Source organism: Amblyomma americanum, chromosome 3 (genome assembly GCF_052857255.1).
Source record: "Amblyomma americanum isolate KBUSLIRL-KWMA chromosome 3, ASM5285725v1, whole genome shotgun sequence".
NCBI lineage: Eukaryota > Metazoa > Arthropoda > Arachnida > Ixodida > Ixodidae > Amblyomma > Amblyomma americanum.
Window position 1 is genome coordinate 170,309,515 of NC_135499.1, and position 17,643 is coordinate 170,327,157.

Here is a 17,643-nt window from a genome sequence, read left to right on the forward strand (position 1 = left end):
ATAACCTCACATGGCAGGCCATGCGTTAGTGGATTCACCCCACTTGTGCTCGGCACAACGGTGTCAAAACATCTTAAAAGATCTGATAAACACGAGTCAGCACGTGCTACGACAGCAGCTTGATAACCTTTTCTTTCTTTCTTTTAAGGAAGTGTGTTTGCGGACGCGGAGCATCGGAGGCACCCCGGACAGTCAGTCGTGTGCCTTCGCCATTTCCGCTCCTCGCATCAGACAAGCAGTGTCTTTCTTCAGACGCGTGCTTTCTTCGCAGCCTTTATACGTGCAGCTTGGGGCCCAGATAAGTGCCAGGCGTCCCGCAGGCGTAGACAATTTTTTCTATTCTTTGTTTCTGGCCCGGTTTACAACCTTTCTCTCCCTCGCGGAGGAAGCATTGCGCGCGGAGACGATGCGTCTCGGCCGAATGAGTCCACAGACTGCTGTGAAGATACGCCGAGGGGCAGTGCGTGGGAGCTGCGCTCTGGACGACCGCCTACGGCGTGCTCCCGTCGCGATCTACATGGTCCTACAAGTGGATTCGGCGTCTACATTGCAGTACCGCCCGAAACCAGCGACTCAAGTCGAGTTGACCGAACACCTGAAGCAGCTGCTGCTCTCGCTAAAGCTAAGCCTTCCACCGCGATAGGCACCAAAGTCCTCGCCTGTATAAGTCTATACGCAATCGCTGTGTGTTTGTACAAGACGTGGTTGACAAACAAAAGGCATCGTAAACTCCAGACAATCTTGAGAATAGCCGGAGTGTTTTGTTCAGTATCGTAGTTGACGTTCAGTAATCCGTCGTCGGATTGCAGCTGTCTTTTATTGTTCTTTTTGCTCTGCTGCGCGTTGTTTCACTCAAAGTAGACAGCTTATCTTCGCTTGTAAGCACCGTAGTGCACTATCATTTTTTTCTTCTGCCGAAAGTCGCTTGCGGTATAGCTGTCACGTAAATCGACCGAGTGTGCACACCAGTGGATTAACTACAGTGATTACACAGGTGCAGAAAAGGTACAAAGATCTTGCACACCGTGGCTGCAGATTGGATGTCAATCAGGTTTTACAGCCACCAATTTGCAGTTTTCAAGTTCAGCAGCCATACTGTCACGTGCTTTGCCGGCTGCGATAACAATTTTACAAATTCTACGCTCCACCGCAGTTAGCGTTGAAAACTGTTTTCAGATCACGGCTTCTTTTTTTCACGCCTTTGCAACCAGTTTCGAGTTCAAAAACTTCTTTTTGCTCAAGCCGCACATCATCCGTAGGCTGTAGAAGTGCTAATACTTTAAGTACCTGAAGGCTGAAGAAACAGCAAGAACACTGCAAGCAACTAAGCGCCATGGATTTCGACGCTGCCTTGATAAAGAGCGGCGGCTTCGGCCGCTTCCAAACCACGCTCGCCCTCGTCTTCCTCACGACTGCCACCGCGCACTTCTCGTTCAACCACATGGCCCAAGTGTTCATACTCATCGTGCCCGAGAACTACTGGTGTCCCACCGTAGCGCCTGAAAGCGACGCTGTGAGCTCTAGGGCCGCAACTAACTTCTCGGAAAGCGAGGACTACGCGTGGAACGGTTCCGTCATCGCGTCCAGACAGACGTGTCGCCTTGAACTCGGCATCGGTGCAGTGGACGTTAACGGGACGACAACAGAGCAATGTCCGGAAGGGTGGCACTTCGAGTACGGTGACCTCTACGCGACCATGTCCACCGAGGTAACGTGGATGATAATGACAATAATAATAATTGGTTTTCGGGGAAAGGAAATGGCGCAGTATCTGTCTCATATATCGTTGGACACCTGAAACGCGCCGTAAGGGAAGGGATAAAGTAGGGAGTGAAAGAAGAAAGGAAGAAAGAGGTGCTGTAGTGGAGGGCTCCGGAATAATTTCGACCACCTGGGGATCTTTAACGTGCACTGAGATCGCACAGCACACGGGCGCCTTAGCGTTTCGCCTCCATAAAAACGCAGCCGCCGCGGTCGGGTTCGAACCCGGGAACTCCGGATGGCGCACACGAATTCACTTGTCATTAATAATAACTGGTTTTTGGGGAAATGAAATGGCGCAGTATCTGTCTCATATATCGTTGGACACCTGAACCGCGCGGTTAGGGAAGGGATAAAGGAGGGAGTGAAAGAAGAAAGGAAGAGGAGGTGCCGTAGTGGAGGGCTCCGGAATAATTTCGACCACCTGGGGATCTTTAACGTGCACTGACATCGCACAGCACACGGGCGCCGTTTTTCCTTCATAAAAACGCAGCCGCCGCGGTCGGGTTCGAACCCGGGAACTCCGGATCAGTGATTGCTGAATAAGAATTTAAACACGAAGAAAATTGACCTAAGTGTAATTTCATAGCTTGGAGCGCTTAGTGGATCTTTTAATTTCTATGCAGCACCACACGGCCTTTGTTCTTTTAATGAACGATCCGTAAAGTAACAGGGACACTTTGCATCTCATTAGCTATTCTTGGGGGAGCGGGCAGCTTATGCAAATTTGTACTTAAGAAATCTGGTCGTTCTACGCATTACAACGCCCGCAAAACGTAGTAAAAGAAGAAAGAAAAGATGAATAGATACAACGGCTCACTACACGAAAGTGTATCCAGTAGATGCGAAGTGGTGCACGATTTCAGTTGGCTTTTGGGGGGCGTCCGGATGCTCTTCAATCAAGTCTCGAGCACAGCGTTCTGCAACTTATAAGTGGCACTAAAGCGTGAATGAGGAATAATGGTATAGATAAATATCGTATACGCTACTATACAGGCATTTCCTATTTGTGCACCGGAAATCAGGTGAAAATGTGTACGAACGAATAAACACGTAGGAAGTTAAGCATGTTCGTAGATGGCAACGCTTGAGCAGTGCAGTATTGCGATTACAGCTTGTACAAAATACAAGTGTATACGTGCTTGTGCGCGCCTGCGTTAGTAAAACGATTCTTGGAGAAAGTACTCGCCTCGTATAACTGCTAAATTTTGGAGGTGAGCCAAGTGCCAAATTTTCGGGTTGGGCCAATTGCAAAGTTTTGCGGGTGGGCCACCTGTCAAATTTCTGGGGTGGGACAAGTGAAATATATTGTGGGTGGGCCAAGTGGCAAATTTGGGGGTTCCTTCGGATTCTCAGATTTGATATGCTCTCTGCCAAACGCCAAATTCTGAGAGTCTTTCGGAATTTCAAATTTGACGAGGTTCTCTGATACGAAGTTCTCTGTTTCCTGTGGGTTCATGCGACCCTGATGACGTCTTCTCCAAACTGACCAATCAGAGAACTTTGTTACGAAGAAATCGGGTGGTCTTTGCAAGACGAGACCCTAAATGCTTCGCAGTAATGAAACCACAAGAATGGGGGAATGGTAAGCAGATTTAAACAGGTGCGTCATTCGCCTAGCTACCTTTCAGGACACATTAGACAGATTTAATCACAGTCACTGAAAATATATTTCTGCCCTTTATATACAGTAAGCCAGACAAGTGCAGATTATGAAAGCCACGAAAATATGATGTATATAAGATAGATAGATAGATAAAGAGGAGGAGGGAAATGCAGGGATGTTAACCAAATGTACGTGAAGAGACCACATAAAAGTCAGTAAAATCTTCGGAAGCGCAAAGGCTTTTCTATACGCTCTCATGGTGACGACGCATAATACTAAGACAGGCATTTTGAGAGAGACCGTCTTATCTTCCCGCAGTACGACTGGGTCTGTGGGGACAGCTGGAAGCAGTATGTGCTGCACACGACTTTCTGGATTGGCTCGATGGCGGGATACGTGACATCGGGATTTCTCGCAGACAGGTGAGTAAACAGGCTGTTTCTAGGGGGTGAATAGAGTAGCGGCTCATAAAACAGATCGGTCGTATGACTGCAGTGTACACACAGAAACATCTTCACCTTTATAACAGGATGTGTGGCTTTAGCAGGATGTGTGTGACAAGTGCTCCACGGCTTGTAAGCTTTGACAATAAAACAATATGATCTACTGCATGGCATAGCTAGTGATCTTCCAACCAGTTCACGGAGTCATCATTGCATTTTTTTCCGCGATGTAACGTTTAGACCGATCTACCTTCTCTGGCCATGGAACAAGCTGCAAAGTGATGTATCGCTCAAGGGCTAACCTTCAAGCCGAAACCCGACTCCTCCTCATCGTCATCGAGCAGCCGATGTGTGGAAGTGAGGCATACGCACTCGCACGCCGTTCGGGGTTCATCAGGTCACGTGACCGGTAATGGCGGGCGAAGCCCGGTGGCCTTCCCATATACAGCTATGGCTGCAAAAGAAACTGCGGCGTCCAATTGGTAGGCTTCTTTGACATAAATCGCTAATGATGCGATTACGAGAATCTAACTCAGTGTAATTGTGTTCCATATTAAAGGGACACTGAGGAGAAATCTATCCATTTACTGTCCTCACTAAAAATTGACTCTCTGGCTCTTTCTGGCTGCGTTGGCGTTTGCTCAGCAGCAAAAGACGCATTTATAGCCAAGGAGATTTAATTTAAATACCTTTCCGCCAGCCGATGCAAACTGGTGACGTTCTCACCGAAAATAACAGGTTGCCACCGTTTTGAAGTGAATAGCGGTGTAGCCTAGTCTCCGGGATACGCAAAAAGATGTCGGTGTCGGAGCACTCATTTTACTTGCGAAACGTATGTATGTATGTATGTATGTATGTATGTATGTATGTATGTATGTATGTATGTATGTATGTATGTATGTATGTATGTATGTATGTATGTATGTATGTATGTATGTATGTATGTATGTATGTATGTATGTATGTATGTATGTATGTATGTATGTATGTATGTATGTATGTATGTATGTATGTATGTATGTATGTATGTATGTATGTATGTATGTATGTATGTATGTATGTATGTATGTATGTATGTATGTATGTATGTATGTATGTATGTATGTATGTATGTATGTATGTATGTATGTATGTATGTATGTATGTATGTATGTATGTATGTATTAAATAATATTTTGTGCCATATTAGACGTGCTTATAGCCCTGGCGAACCAACGACATTCATCGACATTAACAACCTTCCACTACACCCACAAGCGCTGTCTGGAAGCGATCGCGATGACGCCAACGGACCATAGAAATCCGCGCATCGCATGCTTTATACGTAGGGAGTTGGACGCGCCAAATTCAAATGAAGAGAAACATGTCTTCGGCCTGACACTCTATAGAAGAGGGCTGCGTCAAACACGAGTTCGCTTCGCCCTCCTTCGTACGCGCAGGTTCGGTCGCCGCGTGGCCATCGGCTGCCTGTCTGCGGTGAGCGCCCTCTCCAACCTGATGCCGCTCTTCATAGTGCAGCACTGGGGCTTGGCCGTCGCCAGGCTCATCGCCGGCATGGGCGCCGAGAGTGTCTGTTCCACCATTTTCGTGCTCGGTGAGTTTCCCTTCGATCCGCTGTGCGACCATTGCGGTGCGTGAACCAGAGAGCGTTAGAAAAAAAAGTGAAAAAAAACAAAGAACAAAACAGAAAGAACCTACGACTTTCATCCAAGTGGTCCCAAAGGGTAAGGGCGGTTGTTTGGGTTTATTTGAGGAAACTGCACTGTTTATTCCCGGCGCTATAGGTGCAAGTAATCCTAGAGCAGAACGCGTGCTGTAAACTGACGCAGATTTGCTCACTCTGGTGGTGTAAAAAAAAAAAAGACTACTCTTGTTGTATGAAGCGTCTCTTTTTATCACGCTGATTCACACGGGCTGCGACACGCTCAGGTGCAAATTGAGCGACTCCAGAACCGAACCAGAACTACTCAAGAGATTGCGCATGCATCGCTAGGTTGGCCGCGCACACACACACAATAAATAAAGTTTTTAGCTTTACCGCCGTTGCTCAGAGCAAGAGCTAGCTGGTAGTGACCTCTTCGCCAGAGATAGCTGACTGGGCCAACTCATATATGCACAAAGAAGGCAGATATACTCCAATTAAGCAAGCGCTGCGTTCCCTCTGATGAAGACGATAAAATCGGTTTTCATTTAAAGCAGGAAAGTTGCTTCAGTGACTGACGGAAGCATAATTTCGATTTAGCTCTTCGTTAACAAAAAAAAAACTTGCACGAATCACCAAAATCATGCTCTTGCAGCTTCGTAACAAAAATAGATATTAAAATTTTGTAAATCATGCATGTAAGGGGGCTTAAAGCAGGCGAAATTTTGAACTTGAAATACAGCTTACGCTAATTTCTTACGCCATTTGCACACGATCCGCAAATACCTAAAATTTTAAATAATACAGCGTTTAACGGGACCTTACTTTAATCCTCTTCTAAGCCTTCCAAGAGGAGCACTTCATTAAATATGGACATCTGCTTTCATCGGATAGCTACTATTCTCTGAGAACGAAACTACGGCATTTCTGATTATTGCAATGCCGTAAATGTTTTATGTCATGGTATTGTCCTGCGAACAGTTAAGCGAATATATAACTTATATAGTTTAATTTTCATTTATATATGTAAAAAAGTTCTGTCAGAGTAGTGCTGTTAATAGCAAACGCACGGTTAAGGAGGCAATAAAATTACCTTTCATTGATATTTGCTAACTACCACGGCGTACATGTGCCCATGTTTCCTTACCACTCCGTCGCCTGTCGCTTTCTAAAAAAAAAAAGTGTATGGCAGGCAAAAAAAAAATGAAAAGCTTATTCTGTGGCATTTACGCATAAACGCAGGCCAGGCATGTAGTGGAGCTCACATTTCCATACCTAGCAATTTGTACAAAGGCATTTTTTTCAACCGGAATTAGTTTATGAACGCAACTTTTTCATCTATCGTAAGATTTCACGATAACAATCACTATAACCGCAGATATCCTGTGGGCAAGCTTGCTTTTTTTTGCTATTAACGTTTTTGCTATGGCCAAAAACGTTTCCCATTTGTTTTATATGGCAATCTGAACTGCTCGATGCAAGCGATGGAAAAACTTTCAAAGAAAGATTTTGCTACGCATCGCAAGAATGGAACATTACCTTGATTATTTCTATAACAGTACCTTGTAATATTCCAAAATTTAAAATGTTTGTCCAAGAATGCTGGACATGCATCCACTCCAAACGCTCTTCTCTTTGACATGGCCTCTCAGCGGCAGCCAATGTCAAATTCTGCAATAAAAACGAAAAAAGAAATTCAAAAGTCAACAAAAAACTAATATCGACACCATGTCGAAACACGGACGTTCCATGAGAGGGAAAATTGCTCAAACATCTTTATTCCCATGCGAAGCCTACTCTTACGACACGCATTCCGCAAATAACAACCTTGAATGTTCGTTGGAGGCAGTCGCTTGTTCACAACACAAACGCTACGTGATATGCGCTTTCAAGCGTCCGCACGTTCTTTGAGTTCTCGCGTTCGGTGCCTCTCACGTCCCTGCAAACTAGCGCACTCTGTCACGCACTGCAGACGCTACCGGTTAATCGACCAACCGTGCTGCATCAAGCGCTGCATAAATCTGCACCAAAGTGCGCCAGTAATGCAGTCTGGCACACAGCAGTGCCTTTTTCCCATCGTACGTCAACCCAATTTTGCTTACAGCTTGTTTCCCTGATTCCTCCTATGTATCTAGGAATGTGGAGGTTGGCAACTGTGTGCGAGGTAAGGCGAGGACCTGCTCACATAGCATCGAAGCATTAAGGCGCACCATAATGACTGATGCAATCATTCTCACTGTATGCGGGGGGGGGGGGGGGGGAGAATGTGTTGAGCCTGCCTACGAACAGCGGTACCGTGAACGTGTCCGTACAAGGAAAGAGATCAAGAAGAGAGCAAAAAATAAATAAAGCAGACCAACATAAAGAAACAAAGAAAGGTACTACACACACATAAAGATCGGCATCGAGTTCTTTCATGCGGACAGACACTGCGGCAGTTGCGTTACGTTTCCAAACGCGACCTCGTGCGGCCACTTCATGACGGAACGAGGAAGACCGGGGCGTGTTTAACAGCGCAGACACGCAGGCGTCCATCGCCGCCGACGTGCCGAAGGAGGCGCCATATCGACGCGACGCATTCCGCCGCGTTTCGATATACTCGGCGGCGAGATTTGCATTGGCATTTGGCGCGATGATTGCTCCTCCGCAGACAAGCTGCTGACTTTTATTTCCTTATTTTTTCTTTCCTCCTTTTTTTCTTTTCTTCTTCTACGCCCCCCCCCCCCCCCCCTCCACCAGATTGCACTTCATACAAGATACATAGCGCCTATGCGATCGAAGAATTCCACCCCCTCCCCCTCATTCACCCTTCTCACTCATTGTCATTCCTTTTTCTCTGGTTTTCACTCATTTATTTGTTTCGTTTTCGGGGCGGCATTAAGTGTTAGAAACGTTAGCGCCACTTGTGGCACGAGATTTCCTTGAAAGCTCACTGGATCGTTCCCCCCGGTGAGGAATCCCTCCTTCTCACATTCCCATTCTCGCATATCTCGCCGCTCGGTACCGGTTGCTATACACACAGTCGCTGCATTTTTCTGCTTGCCTGCGCAGATAGTAGGCGTAAACTCTTGCGTGAATGCTCAGACTGCGAGGAATGTAGGGTGGTAGAGTAATGCAAAACCTAGTCGAGCGCTTTTCACATTATCCCAGCACATGGCGTACAATTTGGCATCAGGAGAGGGTGAAAAGAGACGCCTAAAGCCCATTAATTCATCCCAGCTACGCTCTGCAGTCCGCAGCTGTAAATGCAGGCAAAGTAGCCAGAATTTGTAGCGCTATAGACTGCCGTTTACCGCTAGGAATGTGCTGTATAGGACAGTTACCTGCGGAGACAGTCGGAGACTGAGTGGTTCTTGTTTTGAGACCGAACACGTCAGGGTTCGGCTCTGAAAGAAACATTGTGCTCGGAACTGAACGCTATATGCGTGTAAATAAGTTGTGATGTTAATGACTACGATGTCGAGTGCAAAGCTTCTGATAGCCAAATGAGTGGGCCCTTACATTTACCTTAGCCGGGTGTTTCTTTTTAGTTAGGTAATACGACTGAGCACGTGTACCGAGTATATAAAATCTGTGCATGGTCTCCACGCCTCGGGCCTTGAAGAACATATAGTGAACCTCAGTTATGCAGTAGCTTTCAGTAATTCAGTCATAGCATAGAATTCCGTCAGTGACGACTGGGTAGCGTCTGAGGTTTTACGAACTCAAATCCCTCCCCAGTCTGTATGCCGGGATGGCTACGGAGGCTTTTAAGCAAAGAAAAAAAAATGGACTCGGTATTCATTTCCCTGCATTCGACATCCCGTGATGTTTAAGGATGTTCCAGAACTTGCTAATGGTTTGTGTGTAGTGTTGTTATAACTCATTCTGAGATCAATTTCTCTATTCGAAAATTTTCGCAAGCCTACAAGGGCGAAGACCGATTGCATTCAATGGCCTCCAGCTTTTTCAAGGCACCCTTTAAGGGCACTGTTTAGTGTGACGTTTCTCGCACTCATTGCAGAAGTAGACAATTAAATCTTGGCATGTGCCCTGCTTGGAATGACTCATTACTTAACCCCTATAGAGAATTTCGCTGCAGAGCACCTCACAGCAGGAGGTACCATCTGGTAAAGGCTATCTCATTGAAGTCATGTGTTGTCCTAGAGAGCGCGAACTTACTTTTGCGTTAGAAGTTAGCAGTATGTGAATGAATGCGACCAAAAACATACCGCTGAAGAAGGTCCGCTGAAGAGAGTGGGTGTTGAAACCTTCGTGTAGAAGTGCGCCCCGCGTATTCAGCGTACGTTCTCCAACTAAGTGCAGCTTACTAAGGGCGCTAGCTCTGACGCATCGCGCAGTTTTTTCAACATTACAATGCGCAACGAAGTAAGAAAATAATGCAGTGTCTGCCCTATCTTTGTACCTTCGAAGCCAGTCAGGCGTTACCTGTATCAGGGAAGATTTGTGTCCATGTAACGTTATCCTTATCTACATACGGCGGTCCGGATGAGCTCCCACACGAGCATGGCTCAAAAAAGCAACGTCATTACCTCAGCAAAGCAACACCACCTCCAAATATACTTCCCTTCGTACAACGGTCAACGATAAAAGGTGGCGTGCAAAATCTAAGGCTCACACAGGCTAGGAATGTCGCACGTTTCTTATACTTGCTTGAAGAAACCCCTTGGCACTACGGTGCCAAAGTAACACCGCGTTTGTGTAGCAGCGAATAAGTGACAAGCTAGCGGAGATACCCTTTCTGTGAACAGAATGCCAAGTGTGATTCTTTGTGCCCGACAACATGTCATCATCGCCGCCACAGTTACCAGGAAGTGGCGTTCGAGCACTCAGCACATTGTTGAGTGTCACAGGATAATTTTAGGACCTTGGTAGCCATAACGCCCCCTCCTGTAACCGAGAGTGCTGCGAGCAAGGCTTGGAACCACGGTGCTTGGACCGTAGAACCCAGCGACAAGAAGCACCATTGACACGGAACAACAGGAAGCGCAGGGTTCGATCCCCAGTGCCGCCTGGTATCCACCAGTTTCCCGATGGGTACAGGATATCCCCCTGGACTGTTGCTCGGCTTCGCTGGGATGAAATGCTTGTGAAAATGGATCTTTGACCCCAACCCTGGAGGGGGCTGTGGGCATTGGCCAAGCCGCCGTTCCTTCGGGCAGGTTTTACTTGCATCCCCCTCCATCTCTTTGATGGAAATAAACTATTTGATTGATTGATTGATTCAACTAAAGTATGCAAAAATGTGTTAGTTATGGCGCTTTTTGGCCAAGCTTCCCTTGAGCCATTAAACTGAAATCACCATCAAGACGCAAGGACACTTGACGAAGAGCGCAACTGCCATCAACTTGACAAAACAAGGGAACGGGCTACAGTGTGATGTCGTTTACTATATCTTATGTTTCACTGCGATGGATAACAAATCACCCAGCCGACCATATTCGCTCCAAGCGTTTGCAGCCTGGGCTCCCTCCCTTCGAGACATCGCAGAAAGCATCAACAGCCGAGAACACCGCTGCAGAGTCCCCTCACGCCTTTCCCGAAAGACTGGCTGATTCACAGAGCGCGTTACAGCTCAGCTCGCAATTATGTGAGCCACTGCCGTCCAAGGCCATAGTTCATGCCGAGTCCCGAAGCAACGCACCACCACCGCCTAACGCTCACCACGCCACATGGTATACGTGCAGGCGTATACGCTTCCTCGCCGCTCGTAGCGGACCGTCGCCCCCGCGGATGGGGTGTTGTCTGCGGCATTCCCAGAATTTCTTGCAGCGGTCGCACGACGCGCCGTCGGGCCGATGCAGCGTTCTTGGAGCATTACCTATTCTCTGCGCGTGGTTCCGCCTACGTGACGACGGGCCGCAAGGGCAGGCCACATTGGGCTCGAACCGCGCCCACGCACGAGCGTTGGCGAGACGCCAGGGGATAAACACTGCCGGCGATGCACGCCGATAATGCGCTTAATGACGGCGTGCACAGTGAATGGTACGAAGAGGAGCGGACCAGGGCCAGCTGCATGCCGGTGCTGCCAGTGCCAGGCAGTCCATTTTTATGAAAAGACTGCCTACACTCGACTGATCAGCAGGGGGTATATGTGAGGAAATGCGGCATATGCATAAAACACAGTTGGCTCGAGCGCGTCATTATGTTTTTTTTTTTTCACCTCTAAGATAGTCTCGCTGCATACGTTCAGTGTTACTAACTTGCAGGCCGTACAGTTAGGCATGCAGCGCAAGGTAGACATATATGCACCCTGTAGTTAGATCCGGCCAGAAAGAAGCCAACATACTCCGAGTATACGTTTCAAGCACAACGTTGAGCATGCAGTGCTTTGACTCTCATTATAACTCATTGAAGCAAGTGGCGTAATATTGTAGTTAATGATTCGTCCCTTCGCAACGAACACGTCGTTTCGTATTCCTTGCATCCATAGCCGCTGCGGTGGCTCAGCGGTGATGGCGCCCGGCTGCTGGCCCAAAAGAAGCGGGTGCGATCCCGGCCGCGGAGGTCGAATTTCGACGGAGGCGAAATTCTAGAGGCCCGTGCACTGTGCGATGTCAGTGCACGCTAAAGAACCTCATGTGGTCGAAATTTCCGGAGCCCTTCACTACGGCGTCTCTCATAGCCTGAGTGGCCGCCGCGGTGGCTGAGTGGTTATGGCGCTCGGCTGCTGGCCCGAAAGACGCGGGTTCCATCCCGGCCGCGGCGGTTGAATTTCGATGGAGGCGAAATTCTAGAGGCCCGTGTGCTGTGCGATGTCAGTGCACGTTAAAGAACCCCAAGTGGTCGAAATTTCCGGAGCCCTTCACTACGGCGTCTCTCATAGCCTGAGTCGCTTTGGGACGTTAAACTCCCATAAACCAAACTAATCATAGCCTGAGTCGCTTTGGGACATTAAACCTCCATAAACCTCACATCCTTACGCTCCCCTTTTTGATGGTATGTATCTAGGGGCTCCGGAACTTTTTTTTTTTGAGTGGGGGTCAAGACTTCGAGCTTATTTTGTTATTTATTTATTTAATGCTAATTTACATACTAATAAATTTTATAGTTCTATTATTCTTTATTTTTCAATGTCCAAAGGTTGATGCAAACTGTCACGTTGTGGTGACGACACTCCAGCAGTCAGGAAGACAACGAAAGGCTTCCAAAAGAAACTGGGGCCGACTCCCGCCCACTAAAAACTGAATGACTCGGCGGTGGCGATAGCCACAAGCGTTCTCGGCGGACACCGAACTGAATGTCTGCAGTTTTTGGCCGCGCTTAATTTAAAGCTGGCAAGGAACCTTCGAGATAAAGAACCAAAAGCAACTACAACAATCTGGAAAAATGTGGAAGCATTTGCACGCAGCCACGATCAATGAAGATAAGTCTGGTCGCATCTCGCATTACAAAACAAAATGATAAAGCCGCGTGCCGGTGGTTTTGAGTGCGAACGAACAAACGGTGCAAAGATTCACGGCAATATAAAACGAATTGAAATGGGAAGCTTTATAGATGGGAAGCTTTACGCAGGAGGAGTGATCAATTGCTTAAAAAAAGTTTGTGCATAGCATGATCATGTACAAAGGTGAGACAGTCGACTTCTGTTGTGACATGACTGGTTTAGGCTACTTGTATACGAAATACTTTACAACTGGCTACGAAGCCAAGTAGCTCAGCCCCATTGTGATTTTCATTGAACGTGTCCTAGAATTGCGTTTCAATTGTGAGAAATCTGATCCAAGAGCAAAAAGTTGGAGACTGGGGGTGGGCGCTGCCCCATCTGGAAAAAAAATGTTGGGGGGGGGGGGGGGGAGGGGGGGGGGGCGACCGCCCCCCCTTGCCTCCCCCCTATTCCGGGATCTCAGTGTGTTTCACCGTCGACTTTGTGTAAACTAAAGTTCTCGTTATCAAATTGCTGAGATGGGCGTAGGTCCAACATTTTCCTGAAGTGTATTTTCATTGTGTTGCTGTTGGGACGGCGGTTGCTAGAGCGGTCGTTATCGCAAGTTCTTGCCTTTCTTGCTTTTGGGTTGCCAAGCGAGATCCTTAGTTTCATGCAGATAAGAGAGCAAAACAAAAACTCACAAGATGTTCACAGCTGTCTTCGGGGAAGACGAATGGAGGCGGCGCAGGTGAAGTAAGGGCGCTACGCTCCAGAGCAAACAGCCTGGGCTAACAGCGACATCTTGCGATGTGCTATGATACTCCGGATGAATGTCGGCCTCAACAGGACAGGTTCTTTCCCGATCGCCGAAATCTCAGCGCATGGGCGTGTTCGCATTTCACTCGCACCGATTTAGGTTATACCGTCGCCACGACCTCAAATCAAACTTGAAATCTGTGCAACAGTGGAACGCCCTCTAGAGCATCAGCATCTGCACGCAAATTCTGTCCAATTCGTGCCTACCGAGAGCAGCGCATGGACAAAGCGGTGTCGACAGTCTCTCGAATATATAGACCCGGCCCGAAAGGGTTTCGGGTTGAGCGTTTAGGTGGTGTCCACTACTACAGAAAATCCAGCTGAAATCCTTAGCGAAGTCATGTAAAGCTCTTCACTACTATATCTGCAGTGGTCCTTTGCGCAAAGGGACATTTACTCGAGAAAAACCACGCGAGCACTCGTGGGTTCGCTGCCCTAACTGCCTTCTCCATCGTTTCCGCATTTATCTGTTCTTCTACAAATCATATATAGCGGACACTCGTATATCTTCCGGAACGTTGCTGTGCAGACAAGAGCCAAATACGGGCCGTCGTCGGCTCGTACAGCGTTTCTAAGCACCGACCGTGCGATTCAAGCACCCTACCTTCCCTTCCGTCCTTCACTCTTCCTTCGCTTTTCCATCCAAGGCAACATAATCAACATAAGGGCCGAAGAAAGACAAATGTAAGTTGTCTCTGGGATTAAAGCCGTGTAGAGCGCATTAAATCGTTCATCACGAGGCGGCCTCGGTGAAGCCACGCGCTCCATGGTTGCTGTAGGCGTACGCGGCGGCTTGATGCTATCACTGCGCTGACGGCGGCGGCTCCTTTCAAAGACCGAGGCGAAGCATTCGCAGATAACACACCCGAACAAACAATGACACCGGGTGGCTCACGAGGGGTCTCATAATGGACCCGATGTTGTGGTGCGTTCCAGCTGGCCGGCAATCTCTTCCATCGACTTCTTAAATCATCAGGATCCGCGCGAGGGCTAATCTAGGGCCGAGCTCGGCTTGCGCGATTGGACTTCGGGAGCTGAGGGCACGAGAGCGCCAGACCATCTTCGTCTCGGTGCTTGTATACAAAGCCAGAGAACACGCCGTTATGAAGCAGCTGTTGGACTGGGGGCTGTGTCCTGTTGCGGATTGAATTTATGCTCGTCTTAAGCTGCTGCAGATCGAGCAGGACTGGTTTCATTCGCGTACCCAACTCGAGTTTGATCCTCATCTGTGCTACCCTGACGGAAGTGCGATGTGCACAAAGTTATGTTGGTGTGCAGATGCTTACAGTTATGATGCAACAGTGTATACCAGATGCAGCGCATAAATATCGAACGGTTCGCTCATCGTGATCCGGAAGCGAATGGAGATGTGGCAATGTCAGATGAGTTTGGACGTTATGCCCTTCATAACGAATACGCGAATAGGCGCGAAAGTAAGGTGCAATATTGCCTCACATGCAGGAGGTGCGGGGTTCGATTTCCAGTGCCACCGGAACCGGGCGGTGAAAGAATTGAGACGCCCTGTACACAACCACTGTAACAACCCCTCCCCTCTTCAATGCCGTCGGGCCTGAGGGTAAACTAAATGAGATGAAAAGGGTAAAAGCTTTGCCCTGGCCTAGTGCTCGGCTTCATTAGGGTCAAATGTTTGGAAAATGGGCCTATGACCCTACCTTGTTCAGGGGAAAACACGTTGTGCTATGGTGCTTTTTGGCCATAGACGCCTCTGCACCAGAAAAAAAAAAAAACAAGAAAACTCATCATCATCATCACAAGCAAGGTGCACTATTAGGTGTACTAGCGTCGAGTTGAGAGCTGCACCCAGTTTTAGATCAATGTCTGATGTTGGCAGGGTAGCAAAGGCCACTACTATTTCTACATTTCATATCGCTACATCTAGCACAATGTTACTGGTACTGCAATTACAGCTGCAGCTGATACCAGTTGTACTATTACCTACTACTGCTACTACTACTGCTACTACTACTGCTGCTACTACTACTACTACTACTACTACTACTACTACTACTACTACTACTACTACTACTACTACTACTACTACTACTACTACTACTACTACTAGCGGTAATAACAAGAATAGTAGCAATAATACAGTTCGCAATCTGTAATGCCGAGCTAATAATAACAATAATTGGTTTTGGGGGGAAGAAAATGGCGCAGTATCTGTCTCATATATTGTTGGACACCTGAACCGCACCGTATGGGAAGGGATAAAGGAGGGAATGAAAGAAGAAAGGAAGAAAGAGGTGCCGTATTGGAGGGTCCGGAATAATTTCGACCACCTGGGGATCTTTAACGTGCACTGACATCGCACAACACACGGGCGCCTTAGCCTTTTGCCTCCATAAAAACGCTGCCGCCGCGGTAACTCCGGATCAGTAGCAGAGCGCTCTAACCACTGAGCCACCGCGGCGGGTCGTAATGCCGAGCTCACAAACAATTTAATTATTCAGATAGGTCTCGCTGTTTATTAGGAAGCGTATGCAACACTTGCCCCCGGACAGACAGAACCAATCGCCCGCACAGCTGGGCCATTTTCCAACCCTCCCAACTTAACCACTCTAGAAACTCACGCGATAATATATGCCATACAGGAAGCATCTTTACTCACTAAACACCAGACCACTAACATCAACGTCTATGCCAACTCCTGCAAAGCCATGCGCAATATACAACGCGGACTACTAGAAACTCACCTACATGACATTCTAGTAGAATTTCATAACTGCAATCCGAACATTATAATCACCCTGCGTTGGATGCCTGGTAATGCTGGGATCGAGGGAAATGAGTTGGCTCATCAACGGGCCCGAGAAATCAACATTCGGGCGCCTTCGATCCCTGCAGCTGGCCACGAAAGTGGCCGCAATTTCAAGTTTTATATCCCCGCCCCGGGTGTACAGTCTTCAAGAACAGAAATACTGAAGCCATTATTCACCACCTGCTGTGGGTTTGCCCGGCGCTGAAGCCGACGAGAATTCGGCACCTGGTGGCAGCGGGTCTCTCGCCGAACAATCACGGTTCATATATCGCATGGACGCAGGGACCACATCATCGTTCACTCCTTGACTTCATTAGATCAGCGAATCTTTTTTCATTTATTTAATCATCCTCGTCATCCGTCATTGCATACCCTTTTATGCACTGAGGCAATAAACATCGGTTAAAAAAAAGCACACGTCCTTCGCAAAGTTCTCACTAAGTAGTAGTAGTAGTAGTAAAGACTTTTATTCGACCATAATTTATAGGCCGAGCATGTCGACCGCCTGGGCGACCAGAAGCCGCTGTTCTTCTTCCCCTTCAGCGCCAAGCCAGTTCTCACTAACATTCTCCTGACTCCAGTAACGCTCTACAACTTCGGATGGCGTGACACAGCTAAATGTCTCAACAGTCCAGAGATAAAGACACAGAACACATTCTCTACTCATGTAACACTGCAATTACCTCTCCTTATTTCCCTCCCCCTCCTTCCTCGAGTGCTTGGCTTCACTCGCGCCCGGCAGATTAACAGCGGGCCTTTGCGGAGCAAGCGCTCTTCCTAGCAGGGCCTTAACGCTGGCCCAAATAAAGGTTTGAGCGCGTCAGCTCTTCCTACTGACATATGTCAAGAACGCGTCTGTCTGCAATGAAGGTCAAATTGGCCAAAACGGTAATCACGTGACCACACTATATCCCATAGCAACAGTGGCGCCTCAGTTGATACCTGTACCTTCGACCCGTTATATATGCGCCAGTACAGCGGCCATCGAAGTGGGACATGGGACAACCCCCCGAGACCACCATTTGCATAAAATATTTGGGGGCCACCCGTTTGACTCAAAATGTTCGAAGTGGTGTCAAACGACTTTGTATGTTCCTTAGGGTAAAATTACTAATTGAGATGAAGGCCCAAATATGTGTGGGATTCGCAACGACGACCTTTCCACCCCCAAACCGTGCATTCCGAGGACCTCCAGACGGCCATCGATCCGAACCGTTTGTCGCA

General features: G+C 47.8%; 1 protein-coding gene across 1 annotated transcript in view; it reads left to right on the top strand.

Annotated features, from left to right (window-relative positions):
* Positions 1 to 429: 429 nt before the first annotated feature.
* The window catches only part of LOC144125402 (solute carrier family 22 member 3-like), a 40,155-nt gene continuing 22,941 nt past the window's right edge, over positions 430 to 17,643 (top strand). The window contains exons 1-3 of the mRNA XM_077658758.1: positions 430 to 1,708; positions 3,686 to 3,789; positions 5,250 to 5,404. Of these exons, the coding sequence (XP_077514884.1) occupies positions 1,334 to 1,708; positions 3,686 to 3,789; positions 5,250 to 5,404 (634 nt within the window). The 5' untranslated portion in view covers positions 430 to 1,333. The remainder of the gene's footprint in view (positions 1,709 to 3,685; positions 3,790 to 5,249; positions 5,405 to 17,643) is intronic.